At 35.1% G+C, this 15,527-nt stretch overlaps 2 protein-coding genes across 2 annotated transcripts; one reads left to right on the forward strand and one right to left on the reverse strand.

Annotated features, from left to right (window-relative positions):
• Window positions 2,118-11,273, forward strand: LOC109234079 (SNF1-related protein kinase catalytic subunit alpha KIN10-like). The gene is made up of 11 exons (XM_019399926.1): window positions 2,118-2,348; window positions 5,023-5,216; window positions 6,687-6,871; window positions 6,954-7,136; window positions 7,247-7,378; window positions 7,853-8,038; window positions 8,822-8,911; window positions 8,999-9,082; window positions 9,297-9,434; window positions 9,756-9,992; window positions 10,792-11,273. Exons 2-11 carry the CDS (start codon window positions 5,027-5,029, stop codon window positions 10,903-10,905), a joined length of 1,539 nt encoding a protein of 512 aa, XP_019255471.1. The 5' UTR covers window positions 2,118-2,348; window positions 5,023-5,026; the 3' UTR covers window positions 10,906-11,273.
• Window positions 11,738-13,418, reverse strand: LOC109234960 (ethylene-responsive transcription factor ERF119-like). The gene has a single exon (XM_019400994.1). The coding sequence runs from the start codon at window positions 13,236-13,238 to the stop codon at window positions 11,970-11,972; it is 1,269 nt and encodes a 422-aa protein (XP_019256539.1). The 5' UTR covers window positions 13,239-13,418; the 3' UTR covers window positions 11,738-11,969.

Below are 15,527 nucleotides of genomic sequence, written 5' to 3' on the forward strand. Positions count from 1 at the left end.
AATTCTGTAATCGAGAGAGGCGGAAGAAATAATATAGTTAATTGTAGTATCAATAGATGTTAATATTTATTTAGTAACATCTATCTATTTTGTTGTTATAATTATTTTTATACTTATTTGTAATCGAGAGAGGCGAATAGTGTAATAATCAGTTATAACAAGCAGGGTAACCGAAAGAGACTTACTAACAAGAGCATGTTTTAGTTCAATCATATATTTCTGGCTCTTTAGTATTACTAGTTTGAATATTAATTTGTATAACCGAGAGGAGTGCAATTAATTATTCAACTTGAGTAATAATATATATTTGTGATCGTGAGAGGCATTTATACATTTTTGAGAAATAAAATTGAAGAACATAATTCTACTATATAATAAAAATATTTAGTGAAGTCAAGATCCCAACACCTTTTTATTATATTTGTGAAAAATAAATATTTTCTATTTCTCTTTTCATGCATTTTTAGTTAGTTAATTTATAATTCAACTCTTTCTGATTTTCTCAAATAGTAATTGAAACAAGAAACGTCTGCAGAATAGATAAACCAATCTCTAATTCGACATCTTTCTATACTATTATTTGACAGAGTTCGAATTAGAACTTTATATACGCTAGCACTCGTCAAAAGTCGTAATCCATACTCCAAAGTTTAAGTACATAAGCTAGCTAGGAACTATGGACCAAATCCTAATGAGATATTTTTTGCGAAAAAAAATTACCTTACACACCCAATCTTTTCGGAGTGCGTCTAACTTTAAGAATTATGTGGTAGTTCAGCGCTAGAAAATTTGTATTGTTCTTGTCGGATTCTTCCTTCTCCTTCTCCTACTTAGGGGTGTACATGGACCGAGTTGGTTCAGTTTTTATCAAAATGAAACCAAACCAACTATATCGGTTTGGATTGGTTCGGTTTTGCCGGATTTTTCGGGGTTTTCGGGTTTTAATTACCTAAATATTATTTTAATCTTACTTTGTTAAATTTTTGATAAGTAAATATATATTTAGTAAAAATATAAAAAATTGACAAACATATTATCTATTAAAATATATTTCTTATGAGAGAATTTTCTTAGTAACACATAATAGTTATTTTTTAGTCGTCTGACAATAATGTTTCGTTGATGTACACTTTCAAGGTTAACCGAATTTAGTAATTAAACATAAAAATCAATATGATACCTAAATAATAATAATTACTTCACATTCGAAAAAGATATAACAATTTAGTAGATCTTAACATATGATATGAATATGGAAGAACAAAGATATTGACGCATTTCAGTAACACTTGATGAGAGAGTGATCATACAACCATTATTTAAGGTTAATAATTGAGGAAATGCCTACCTTCAGGAGAAGATTACCGAATGAGTTTCAAATCTGTCCTCTTCAATTCCCAAGATATTTAGGGAAATTATGGAGCACTTATACTATTGAATATTATATCCTGCATGATAATCCCTAATATTTCTAGATATTTTTTCAAATTTTTTTTGTATAAAATCTTAAAAGTATATATAAAAATTATATATTTATATGTCGGTTTTGTTCGGATTTTTTTACTCAATACCAAACCAAATCAAACCAAACCTAGTCGAAGTTTTTAATTGGTTTGGTTTGACTTTTCGGTTTGGTGCGGTTTTCCGGTTCGGTTTGTACACCCCTACTCCTACTGTTGTATTGTAAAGTTGGACATCTCTCAATTTCAAAATTGAACCAAAAAAAAACTCTCTCCCTTTATATAAAGATGTTTAGCTAAATACAAAATTTAACATATTTATTTATTTATAATAACTATTGGTGGAAGTTAAAAAAATTTAAAATAAAAACTTAAAATCTATTTTAAAAAATAAAATATCACATTAGAGTTAAAAAATTATATGATCAAGAATTTGAATATCTAAAACTTACTAAAAACTATATAGAACATCCAGGAATAATATGATTTATTGGTCAATAAAGTTTGCAACAATTATTGCATAAGTTTTAGGTATCTGGTGAAATAGTTAAAGTGCCCAAGCTAATGTTTTATGGAATAAAATGAGTCCGATCTTTCTTTTACAAATATATGAGAATATTTTCTAGATGACTTAAGTTTAAGCTTAATTTAGGAAATATTTATAATAGTAACACACTTCAAAAGGAAATTAAAGGGAGAAGGAAGCACTCAACTTCCTTCCCCTGCATTCCATGAATCTAGTTATAATCTTTACATAACCCAAATGCCGAACCTAATCCCTTAATTTTCCCAATCCTTTCTTCTTCAATTTCATACCACTGCTTTCGCTTCTGCATAGCTCTTCTCTTTACGTTGGTTTTCAAAACGCAGCTTCATCGCTCCTCGCCGGTGAGTTTCTCAATTTCATGTTTCAACGCTATCTCTGCATGTATGCAATTCGTGTTTGTACAATCTCCTTCTTTGCGTCCTCGAATTTCTCAGATCTGTGGTCTCTTCATTTAAGATATTTGTGAATTTCTAGATTTCTTTTCGCTGTGATAGACTTGTTTTGTTTTGAATGGAATTGGCCAAAATAGAGCAGAATTGTGGTATACATGATTCATACAGCCAAAACCCCAACTAGTTTTTAATTGAGGCAAGTTGATTAATTGATTTTCCTTAAAGCTAATTAGGGAAGACAATTAAAGTTATTTAAAGTTCAACAATTTATCCATGGAACTAGTGTTATGCTACCATTGAGGTTCCTTTTAGGGTTTCGAAATTCCTCTCATTTACTTAACTAGGTAAGAGAAAGCTTGAATGTTGGTTAGAGGTGCCATCTATGATCTAAAATCCCGTGGGCGCCTACCTTTAGGAAATATTTGGACTAATAACCAAATTGAGTTTATGTTTTCCTTGCTTATGTCCCCGTTGGTTTGAGACATCTCCTGGATTAGGCCCTACTGATGTATGCAGCTTGTACTCACTATGCCGAAGGGCAATTGCTTATGGTTATTGCTGAGGAGCTCCTTAACTAGTGGTGCTCTTCAATCATGCGATGTGTTATCCAAGCATCACCCGGATGTCTTCATATTTACAAAAAAAAAAAAAAAGACCAGTTTAATCCCACAGGTAGAGTCTGAGGATAATAGTATGTACGCGGACCTTACCCTATAGACTATTTCTGATAAACCAGCGGCTCAAGGAAAGATGCAAAAGGAAGCAATAACAACAAGCAGTTACATCAACAAGATAACAAGAAAGCCGAAGCGAAAGATAAAACATGTAATAATAAAAATCTAAAAATAAGAAAATACAAAACTAACCTTAATATTACTGGTATGGACAAGGAAAATACACGACTACCTACTAACCTTCAACCCTAATTCTCAACCTCTACACACTCCTATCAGGGGTCATGTCCTCGGTAAGTTGAAGCAACGCCATGTCCTATCTAATCACCTCTCCCCAATACTTCTTTGGCCTACCTCTACCTCTCCTCAAACCTACCAAGTCAACCTTTTACACCTCCTTACGAGGGCATCTATTCCTCTCCTATTCACATATCCGAACCATCTAAGGCCTCATTTGTTTTTATTAAGATTAAGACGTCTGAATCTGAATACACATCTGAATATCAAGATGTGTATTAAGATTAAGACGTCTGAATCTGAATACACATTTGAATATATTAAGATGTGTATTAAGATCTGAATAGAAATAATTAAAACTGTTTGATTTTTAACATCTGAATGTATAAAATTTATCTTTATTTGAAAATTAATAAACATAAAATTCAAATGAAATACTAACTAATCTAATATTCTATCAATAAAATATATAGTTTTTTAAAATATGATAGTTGTTGGTGGTGATGTCTAACGGGTGAATGCCGACTAGAGACGGTGGTTTGTGGTAGTTTGGGTTGATAATGGTGGTTCGTGCTAGTAGTTAGTAGTGATTAGTAGTGGTGGCAATTATGATTGAGGATGGTGGTGGTAGGTGATGATAGTTAATAATGGCGGGTGGTGGTAGCAGTTGTGACTGAGGAAGGTAGTGGGTGGGTGGTGGTAGGTTATTATTGATGGGCAGTTTCGTCTGTGATTGTTGATGGTGATGGAGTGACCAGTTGTGGTAGTTGAGGTGGATGAGTGATGATTCTGGGTGAGAATGCTATATGGTGGTCGGAGTGGTGGGGATAGTAGGTGGTGATGGTTGATAATGTTGGCGGCTATGATTGAGGATTATGGTGGCGTGGTGGTGGTGGTGGTTTTTGGGGGGGGGGGTAGTGGTGGTGGCATGGTGGTAGTTGATAATGGTAGGCGGTGGCGTCAGTTAATAATGAATATGTGATAGCATCTTAATGAAATTAAGTCTCTGTTATAGATCTTAATCATACAGACCTATTCACACCCATTAAGTGGTTGTGAAGTAAAAAAAAACACACTTAATGATTAAGATCTGAATAATTAAGATTCAGACTTTAAAAACAAACGCACTTAATGTATGAGATCTAAATGATTAAGATTCAGACCTCCATTAAGTGCAAACAAATGAGACCTAAGCCTCTTCCGCACTTGTTTTCCGCGGGGGCCACGCCCACCTTGTCCCAAATATTTTTATTCCTAAAGTTATCTATCTTGCTATGCCCCCACATCCCTCAACATCTTCATATTACATTTTTGAAATTTATACCTAATATTTTGCACTATGTTCTTGTGGTGCTATGTATATGTGTGTATGTATGTATAGTGTAGGATCAAAACTAGTGGAGATCCTCTTGAAGCTATTTCTATGCCCTCCTGGGGGATGAACTGTTAAGATAAAAAATATTATCTTACCTGTCCCTATTGAGTTAACCGTATTTTGCGGTTTAGCTATATTAATGCCTTGTTCCAAAATCCCTAAACTAAATAGGACACATATAAAATGAATATGCCACGTCAGCTTTTTGTCACTAGTTCATGTGTCACGCCAGCTTTGTTTTTGCACAATTTTGGCATCATACTTCTCTGCAAATGAATCATGATAAGTGCCTGTGTACATTAACCTCTAATTCTAGCAAATTACTCTTCATTGATAGGAAAATGGATGGATCAACAGTCCAAGGTGGGAGCAGCGTGGAGTCATTTCTACGGAACTATAAGCTTGGGAAAACTCTTGGCATTGGATCATTCGGAAAAGTTAAAATAGCTGAACATACCTTAACAGGGCATAAAGTTGCTGTCAAGATTCTCAATCGCCGGAAAATCAAGAACATGGATATGGAAGAAAAAGGTATAGGAAAACTTGTAAATACTGTTTCATTTCTCTACAAGGTCTTGATGGTTTCAAATATGATTGCTGCTATCTGGCTTGAGTTAGACAAGCAGAGAAGGATCTTAATTCTTATGCCATTGGTGACCGGCCTGTCTATCAAATCTCTCGTTATGCTTGAATTCTATGTTGCTCGGACTCTCCAAAATTGTTTCCGCACCCGTGTCGGATCCTTCAAAAATGCACTAAATTTGGAGGATCCGGCTCGCACCCAACAACATTTTTGAAGAGTCCCAGTAACATAGCTTGAATTTGTATTTGATTCTTAAATATGCTCAGGTTTCTAGTTAATATTGTCAAAAGGCATGCATAGAGAAGTACAATGGTCTATGGAGTCTTTAAGCACAATTAAAGCATTGGTTTACTGAAAGGCAAATATACGGAATTTTTTTATTTTTAAAAAATATACATGTAATGCAAGAGAGAATAATCATAAGTACATATACACCTTGATGCCTATGTTGAAGCACTGCCTAGGAGAAGTGAAACGCCTAGCGTACATTGCTCCCAACTTCAGAGCTTGAGCGCATTTCAGACGAGCCTTTAGAAACACTCTTTCTTACTCATTCTTATGTTTTGAAGAGCATTGTGAAAGCAACTAAAATGTTATGGCACTTACACTTCCTCGTTCATTGCACATTGGCCCTTCCAAGCTTCAGCCTTTTCGTTTTTATTTGGGAATGGGGAGGAGGGTTGACTTAGATAGCTCGATCTTGCAAAGGTGCACCTCTAGATATTCAATGGATGGAATTAGAGAAACAATAATACTGATAATCTTTAAAGCCCTAAAGTAAATTAGTTTCAAAAGAATTTGAATATAATGTTAATGTCCCAGAGAAAATTATAAGTAAGTATAAGTATGTCAGAAGGTTGATAGTATTAAACTTGGATACCCTATTTGGTTTTACCAACCTCAATCCAAAGTCAATAACCAGGTGTGGGAGTTGCAGCTAAACAATCAACTAAGAACAAACCATTCAATTGACTGGACAAGTTGGAATTAATAACGTCAATCTTTAACAGTTTGTGATCTGAGAGTTCTCTCTTCTTTTCCTTTCTACCATATTCTATCAGGAAGAAGCATGAAGTAGGCAAGTGGAGAGGGACAAGCCCCATCTTCGCAGATGAAGACTGTTATCTAACTAATAAACTTTCCTATGTGTTGCCTTCCTGATTTTCTCGATAAATTTCCTCTTTTATCCCTTTCCTTCTGTCTTTTGATCATCTTTTAGAAGGGAGTGGAATGTAGATTTCTGAATGATTTCCTATACGAATTGGTAGCTTGTATGTGTATGATGGAGGAAATTGATTTTGCTCTTGACATTGGTCATTACTTTCTCTGAAACCTGGCTCATATTTATCAGATACTACTTTGTTAGTGGTTTTGTCTATAGACTGTATTAAGAGTCGTACAATGCTGACATTTGGCAGTGAGAAGGGAAATTAAAATATTGAGATTGTTCATGCATCCTCACATCATTCGGCTGTATGAGGTTGTAGAGACACCATCAGATATATATGTTGTGATGGAGTATGTGAAATCTGGTGAGCTATTTGATTACATTGTGGAGAAGGGCAGGCTACAAGAGGATGAAGCACGTAAATTCTTCCAGCAGGTGGAGTTATGACCTCCTTTCTGAGTTTTCTCATGCTGTTTACCTATTAATTATTAATGGTACTCTTATTCTTCAAACACAGATAATCTCTGGTGTGGAGTACTGCCACAGGAACATGGTGGTTCATAGAGATCTTAAGCCTGAGAACCTCCTTTTGGATTCCAAATGGAATGTGAAGATTGCAGATTTTGGGTTGAGTAATATCATGCGTGATGGTCACTTTCTCAAGACAAGTTGTGGTAGCCCAAATTATGCTGCGCCGGAGGTACTGTTGCATATAAAATGAGTTGATAATAATATTATTTAGGTCCTTCCCAGTATCATGGTACACTGCTTAAAAGTTTGCTTCATTACGATCTTCATTTGTCCATGTAGGTGATATCAGGTAAGTTATATGCTGGACCTGAGGTAGATGTATGGAGCTGTGGTGTTATTCTATATGCTCTTCTCTGTGGCACCCTTCCATTTGATGATGAAAACATTCCCAACCTCTTTAAGAAAATAAAGGTATGCAATTTGTTTGGAATCCACTATTATTAGGTTTTGATCTTCATACAGTTGTTTTGTGAAATGGCTGATGCTTGACCCTTGGTGTGACCACATAGCATCCTAGGTTCCAATCTTGGAAACAAAGCTAATTTTCCACATATCTAATGCCTATGCCCTATAGACATTTGTATTGGACAGAATTATTTTTGGTGGGACTGAAGTGAATGCAAAATTTGGCCTCATATCCTACGTTAGGTATTATATACGTTATTAGTCAGATACTTTTGTGTAGCAAAACTTTTCATAGGTCTGGCAGAACATACTAATATTCTATCCCAACTTCAGTTTATGGTCCATTATTTTATTTATAAACTTTGTCCTTCCAAATTAAAAACAAGAAAGGCAATTGTCCAAGTGTACATAGTTCATGTGTTGAAGCTTCTCCCTCAACTAATTGCTATTCTTGTTTATCTGTGTATTATATGTCTTTAGGGCGGTATGTATACTCTGCCCAGCCATTTATCAGCTGGTGCAAGGGATCTGATCCCAAGGATGCTTATAGTTGACCCTATGAAGCGAATGACTATTCCTGAGATTCGTATGCACCCTTGGTTCCAAGCTCATCTACCACGCTATTTAGCTGTACCTCCACCAGATACGATGCAACAAGCGAAAAAGGTTTGTTGGGACCAACATCAAATGTATATAATGGTTTTAGTCTTTCAAGTTTTTGCTTTCTGCATTTCTTACAGTTCTGTTTTGTGCTTATCATATGAAGAGCTTGCATCTTGACAGAGCCATCATATGGTGGGAATGTTGGAATGCATTATAGGATGCTTGGATAGCTAAACGATCAACTTAAGCAGCCTCTATTTCCCTATTTGCTTATGCATCTTTGTTGCCTTTAAGGATGTTAGACTATCTCCTTATTCTATCTACCCTGCCCTTCTTCCCAGAGAAAAAGAGTGAAGGAATGGTTAAAGAGAAAGGAAAGGTAATGCTCATTTAGTCTTGCATCTGAGTTTGAATAAGTTAACAATTGTTTTAGAAAACTGAACCTTGGGGAAGTTGAGAGTTGCTTTGCAACGTTCTTGTTATAAGAGCACATTGGTCTGCTTTCAATATATAATAGCTAAAAAGAAAGAAGGGGGGGGGGGGGGGGAATCAGACTTTGTTAGGACAAATGTCAAATTTGTCTTGCTGAACCGGATTCCCTTTAAATGCTTGAATATGATATCCTTATTTATCAATTCAAGCATCGCTTATCTTTTGATACAAGAACAGAGTTCTTACCTGCTGTTTCAGTGATCTGGTATTACAAATCTTCACTCACCATCTGGCTGTTATATGATATCTAGGGTCTTCTTAGCATTTCCATTCACGATTTTCCTCAATTTACAGCTTTAAATACTGTTATGAATCAGATAATCTTCCCTGGTAAATTAAAATATTTAATTGCAGATTGATGAAGATATTCTTCAAGAGGTGGTCAAAAGGGGATTTGACAGGAACAGCCTTGTCGCCTCTCTCTGCAATAGAGTTCAGAATGAGGTAGTGTTACTGATCCAACCATCTTCTTTCTCTCTTTTTTTGTTAAAATAATCTGAACAGCCAGTTTGACATTTTTCAATGTTTCAGGGTACTGTGGCGTACTATTTGCTGCTGGACAACCGCTTTCGTGCTTCCAGTGGCTACATGGGAGCTGAATTCCAGGAGACTATGGTGCGTTTTGCATGTTTTTGTTGAACGAATCTGCAGTTTCTTTGTGATCTGTTTCAGTAAACAAGGAGTGCATTTCCTTACCAATTTGTAATGGACCTCTTCCCTAAAAATACAGCATTTTGAGCATCTAATTATTTAGTTAAGCTGCATTTTTCTAATCCTATCTTTTCTCTGAAACAATTTTGCTTATGGATGTTTTAATATGTCACTACAGGAATACGGTTATCATCAAATAAATTCAAGTGAAGCTGTTGCTTCCCCTGTTGGGCAACACTTGCCTGGAATAATGGATTTTCAACAAGTTGGTGCGAGGCAGTTTCCTGTCGAAAGGAAATGGGCTCTTGGGCTCCAGGTATGTGGACTTTCAAGCAAGTCGCTATACATTTATCTTATTTAGTTATTACCGTAAAAATGTGCGAAAATTGGTTCTTGTTAACCAGTGGAGGGAGGAAAGACAGTGTTTGAGAACTTGTTTCTTCATAGGTTCATGTGGAATGTGTGTCAAAATTCTTACGGGCATCGAGAAGATCTTGATTCATTGGTCAAAATCAGTTACTGTTCCATTTATGACATTTGCCAATTGAATGAGTTCTCAATTGAACTCCTTTAACCCAATCTAGGTCTTTATTCTGATAAACAATATGCTACACCGTTTGTTTTGGCTTTGCATTAGTCTCGAGCGCATCCACGTGAGATAATGACAGAAGTTCTGAAAGCTCTGCAAGGACTGAATGTACGTTGGAAGAAGATCGGACCCTACAACATGAAATGCCAATGGGTTCCTGGCGTACCTGGACATCATGAAGGCATGAGTAATAATTCCATACACAATCCATTCTTTGGAGATGATTCAACCATCATTGAGAACGGTGGTGTCACTATACCTTATGCAGTGAAGTTTGAAGTTCAGGTAACGAATATCCTGCCATTCTGTATCTAGATTTCATATGCCTGTGAAGCGCTACGTATATGGTCGTATGATGCTGCTTTAGCCTTTAAGACTGTGTTAAGAATATTTTGAATATTTTTACATGTAATAATATTTGATTTAAAAGTGAAAAGTCCCTCATACAAGGGTTTAAAAGAATTAGAGAACCTCACAGAAAGTATGATTATCTTGAAGGGCATTGGATAGTCTATGTTGTGGCATACAAATGAATGTTAGAGCTCAATTATGATGTAAACAGCATCAAATAATTTTTGTTTTTATTTTTGATAAGCAAACAACACAGAATAAGTTAGGTGAGAAAGAAATCTTCTCCATGTAAAGATGGTGAAGTATAATGTCCATGATCGGTGGAAGGCTTACTATGGAGGTCCTGAAGCAGATTTTGTGAGTGCTGTTGTGTGTTTAAAGCATATCCCTGAATTTCAGTGAATTAATGGATGTTTGTGGCATTGTTTCAAATTTCTTGCTTGCTTTTAGTTAGTATTCCAGTATGTTTTAGAAGCAAATTTGGATAGATATTACTTAAAGCACAAACCTTACCGAATAATATAGTCTTGGACTTCTATTGAAGGTCTTGTGTTAGTATTTCTCTCTTTTGAACACTATAATCCAGTTAGTCTATGCTGTGGTGCTTGAGTGACAGTACATTGTTTGGATGACCCTTTTTCTCTTTTATACTGCTTTAAATATCAGCTAATGAGCTTGGATATTGTTGAAATTCCTTTAAACTGAGTTCTTTTAAATTTGTGAACGATTGCAGCTTTATAAAACTCGGGAGGAGAAGTACCTGCTTGACCTTCAAAGAGTACAGGGTCCACAGTTCCTTTTCTTGGATCTCTGTGCTGCTTTCCTTGCTCAGCTTCGGGTCCTCTAAAGTCGGGCAATCTTGATCTAACCTGTAAAACTATTGATGCTTGCCTAGAGAGCTAGTCCATGTATATAATTGATATACCAGCTCAGTTACAAAAATTTCTGTTACTAAATTCCACCCTGCTTTGTCAGAGGTGCCTAGCAAATCTTTTTGTCGACTCGCTAGGAGTTCTAGATTTTCCCATCTGTAACGTGCTTACTATAGTGTTCTATTGTTCTTGGTTCCCTGGTGTTCAGTTAACAGACTGAACTAACGGGAAGCATTCAAAAGATGATGAGTCATTTGACACCTTTTGTATTGTTTGGCTTTAATTTATTAGTGTGCTCTTGCGCACCTCTCTCCTAGTTAATTTATTATTCTTTTCGGTTTCACAGGATTTTCTTTTCTTTATGTTCTGACAATCTGTAAGCTTACAGACCTTGATCACTCTGAGATATAACCACTTTATGTTAATATTTAGACAATATGTTGCGTAAGAACATGATTTTTTTGAGATAAACGAGCCTTCAAGATCAAGAACATAGTAATAGTTTTGAACTCATTGGTTCTGGATTCACCTGTGCTTAAGGGTAGCTCGGTGCACTAAGCTCCCACTATGCGGGGTATGGGGAAGAGCCAGACCACAAGGGTCTATCGTACGCAGTCTTACCCTACATTTTTGCAAGAAGCTGTTTATACGGCTCGAACCCGTGACCTCTTGGTTCACCTATGCTTCCATTATATTAATTTGAAAAATGGAGGCAATGTCCCTTTTTCTTTTTATTTACATATAACTCACTGGAAAACCATGACGAATTGACCTAATTCAAATTTGAAGAGATCAAAAGTTGGACAATAAGTCGTATATTATATTCCACAAACCAAACTCATGAATTCTAAGATAACATCTAACATTATGCTTTAGATGCCTTGTTTTGCCGAGACCAAGATCAGTGTCTACTGATCTTTAAAAAGATAAACGAACACAGAGTAATCTTCATCTTGACCCTGTGAAAACAAAAGTTACCTGATTAGACAACAACTAAAAAGAAAAGAAACCAAGAAAATCCCTAGAACAATGTTTTTTTCTAAGTAAAAAAGGCGCAGATTGGTGGTAAATCAATTGAGCTCCAGAGAGACAATTCACTTTCATAACTAGTCTCTGATTGTCCAGTTTCTAATGAACTTTGTGAACTGTATTCAGTTTCCTTTCTTTCACCCATTTCTGTGCTAATTCCTTCTTTATTAATTTTCTTCTCATCCTCTTTACGGTTCCTTTTGCATGCATTTCTGAGTCTGCTTAATTGTTCAGATCTTTCTCTCTGCACAACTCCTCCTGATTTCAGCTTCAACTTTAAGCATTCTGTAATCCCATTGAATGCATAAAGTGATGCTGAGAATTTCCTCTCGTAATTCATCCTCCTCATAGCCTCACTTATACATGACTCGTCTCCGTAAAATATCCCCTGCTGATCCATTGTGTCTGTTGAATTAATCTCGTCAGCAATCTCAAATGGTGAATAATAACACGACGATTCAATTTCATCAACAAAGTGGAAACTAATTGGCTCTACATCTCCTATATCACTACTATCATTTTCCTCTTCAATCTCATCTTCTTCTTCTGCGTCTACTTCCACAATATTATTGTTAATCTCTCCACCAATCGAGTTAATTTCATCGCTTTTCATCACTGGCTGAACTACACTGTAATCGTTTTCAGTCAAGCATGCGTCCAAGGTGTTTGTGAAATTGTTCATGGCAATTGCACACGTATTGGTGCTCATGCTATTATCAATTATTTGATCTTCAGGGTCTTTGAGATACTCCATAAACTGCGAATCAGAAAAATAAGCTGTTTCATCTCTGTATTCTTCTAACTGTTTGTCCTGATCACGAGTTTCCACAGGCTCAGAAGAATCAGAAGAAGAAACAGCAGCGGCAGCTATGGAATTATTTCTAGCTTTGAGTCTATTAAGAAGAAGGTTGGTAATTTTTGAAGGAAGAGCTGGAGTAGAAGAAGAAGATGAAGAACTAGGCCAAAAATTCGTACGAGTATTGGCTCCACGAAGTAAACAAGCAGCTTCATCATATGCTCTTGCTGCTTCTTCAGCTGTGTCAAAAGTCCCTAACCACACCCTTATTTTTTGTATGGTGTCTTTTATTTCAGCAACCCATCTTCCTGATGGCCTTTGTCTAACACCCACAAATCTTTTTCGTGCTCTTCGCGCTCCCCCGAGCGCGGCTGCTGTAGCTGCTTCCTTTACCATCTCTTCCCAGGCCGCATTCCCAGCTTGATCATCATTGTGCATTTTATTTTCACTAAGTCCCTCACTGGCCCGTCTTTTCCTTGCCATTTTTGCGAATGTTAAGTGTTGGGATAAGTAAAATTAGATAGATCACAAGAGTGAGGAATTGTGAATTAAAGTCATGGATTTGTGATAGTTTTTATTGCAGAACTAGGTTGGTGAAATGGTATGTATTTATATGAAGAGAGAAGAGAAGATCCTGTCAAATGATAAATAGAGCTAGGAAGTTTCTTTGCACTTGTTAAGATGGATTTTTGTTCTTTATTTAATTATTTATGCTTCTTGTGATAACATATGGAGGGTTTCTGTTTGATATACAGAAATCTAGAATAAAAAGGATTAAATTTGGAGAGAGAGATGTAAATAATAAGATTTAATAGGTAGTTTGACCCAGCCAAAGAGTACAGTTTCTTGATTCTTCTTTGTTTATGTTTGAAGAGATGTAACTTATTTTGTAGGATAAAGTATGCGGCATGAGTTGGTCACTTCAATAAATGTCACTTGTCTTCTTATTATATAAACTACAACATGAAGATAATTAATTCGGATTATATGTCACTTATCAATACATTTATTAATAATAATTTTTGTTTCTGATCTTCAAGGCGATTGACATTGAAATTATCAGTTGTGAAAGAGACTTGGTGCATCGTTGTTCCGTGCATGAAACACACAGGAAACCATGGTGCAGAATGATCCTTAATTGAAAAGAAACGCAGTATGAGCCCGTTTAGATTAGCTGATTTGAAATAGCTGATAAGCATTAGGTACTGAAAAGCAGTGCTGAAACTAATTTAATAAATAAGCAGTTATGTGTTTGGGTACAAGTGCTAAAATTGATAATAAGTTGCTGCAGTATTTGATAAAGAAGTGCTTATAAGCTCTTTTTCTGTTAAAATTACTTAAATAACCTTAGAACTGTTTACACTTATAAGGACGTAAGTTCTTCAAAATTTTAGATTCCAAATCGATTTAAATACAAAATATTCTATTTGTCATTTTATTTTAAATACAACTATGCTTAGATAAGATCATTTTTATGATAAATATAATTTATTTTATGAGAAATATATAATCATAAGTTTTAATAATTAATAAATTGACAAAAGTTTCTCATTAAAAAATAAACCTAAATAGGACAAAATATTTGAAGATAAACAAACACTGTCTTCATCACCACAATACTTAGAAAGCAATACACCAAATATTTGATGTCCTCATTTATTACATACAGTTTAAAAATTAATACACAATCACATAGATACAAATATGCAAAGGAATAGAGAATATGCTTAATAGTCAATGAGAACTGCAGACTTGAAGAGGTGCGGGGGGGAGGGGGGGGGGGGTTAGGTATATCGATGTAGGAGTTTTGTTCTAAAAAAGAATATTTTAAGGATAAAACAGTAAAAATCTTGGTCAAACTTAAAGTGCTTATAAGCTAAAAAATTGATAAGCTGGGGGTGACTAGCTTATGACTTTTGGCTTATTTTTTTACTTATAAGCACTTGGCATATAAACATTTTTAACTTTACCAAACGCGTAGATAAGCCAAAACACCCTCTATATCTTCTCAACCAATAGTCATTTGGTCATTTACTCTTCGGCACGCTCTCATGTTATTATTTGCTCTATAATGAGTTTAAGTAATATACATTGTCAGTGTACAAATCAGATCATCTTTACCTATTATAGCAGATAATCTAAGATTATAAATCTTTATTTTAAGAAGGCTTACCCGTAAATATTTTTTTGATGACTTAATGGTATAAAAATAATTGTACACTGATGATATTGTATAATACTTTGTCATTCTATTTTAACCGTGGAATATTTTTGTGTGTTATGTTACGTTTTCAAGAGAAGATAACATATGTGACACTTGCACGGCCAAATTATTGTACAACACTCTAAGAATTAATCCATAAATTTTATCTTATAAAAGTAGTAGTTGTGTTTGTGCTAAAATTATAAAAGTAGTTGTACATGTGTCGCTTGTCTATGTTTCTTATGATACCATGCAGTTCCTTGATCATATGTTAAAGATAATATTGAGATATTTGAAACCGAACAACCAAAATCCTTGATGTTTTACCTACTAATAGCGGCGGAAATAAAGCTTGTTAAATTTAATCGCACAAAGCTAATTCCAATGATACATTGCAGTTCTTTGATCATGTGTTAAAATTTTTGGGCAAATTAAAAGTGCTCATAAGTTGAATAATCATAAGTAGGCTAAGGTACAATTTTTGTTTTTTGGTGATTTGGCTTATAAGCACATGACTTGTTTGCATTTTGATTGCATAAAAAAATTAAAAGGAATTTATACCGCACAAG

This window comes from Nicotiana attenuata, chromosome 11 (assembly GCF_001879085.1).
Source record: "Nicotiana attenuata strain UT chromosome 11, NIATTr2, whole genome shotgun sequence".
NCBI lineage: Eukaryota > Viridiplantae > Streptophyta > Magnoliopsida > Solanales > Solanaceae > Nicotiana > Nicotiana attenuata.

Bases quoted from the DNA above. Each gene is read 5' to 3' on its own strand.
- LOC109234960 (XM_019400994.1), bottom strand. From the start codon at position 13,238: ATGGCAAGGAAAAGACGGGCCAGTGAGGGACTTAGTGAAAATAAAATG.
- LOC109234079 (XM_019399926.1), top strand. From the start codon at position 5,027: ATGGATGGATCAACAGTCCAAGGTGGGAGCAGCGTGGAGTCATTTCTA. The intron at 5,217-6,686 runs GTATAGGAAAAC...GACATTTGGCAG, and splicing joins CATGGATATGGAAGAAAAAG to TGAGAAGGGAAATTAAAATA. The intron at 7,137-7,246 runs GTACTGTTGCAT...TTGTCCATGTAG, and splicing joins CAAATTATGCTGCGCCGGAG to GTGATATCAGGTAAGTTATA.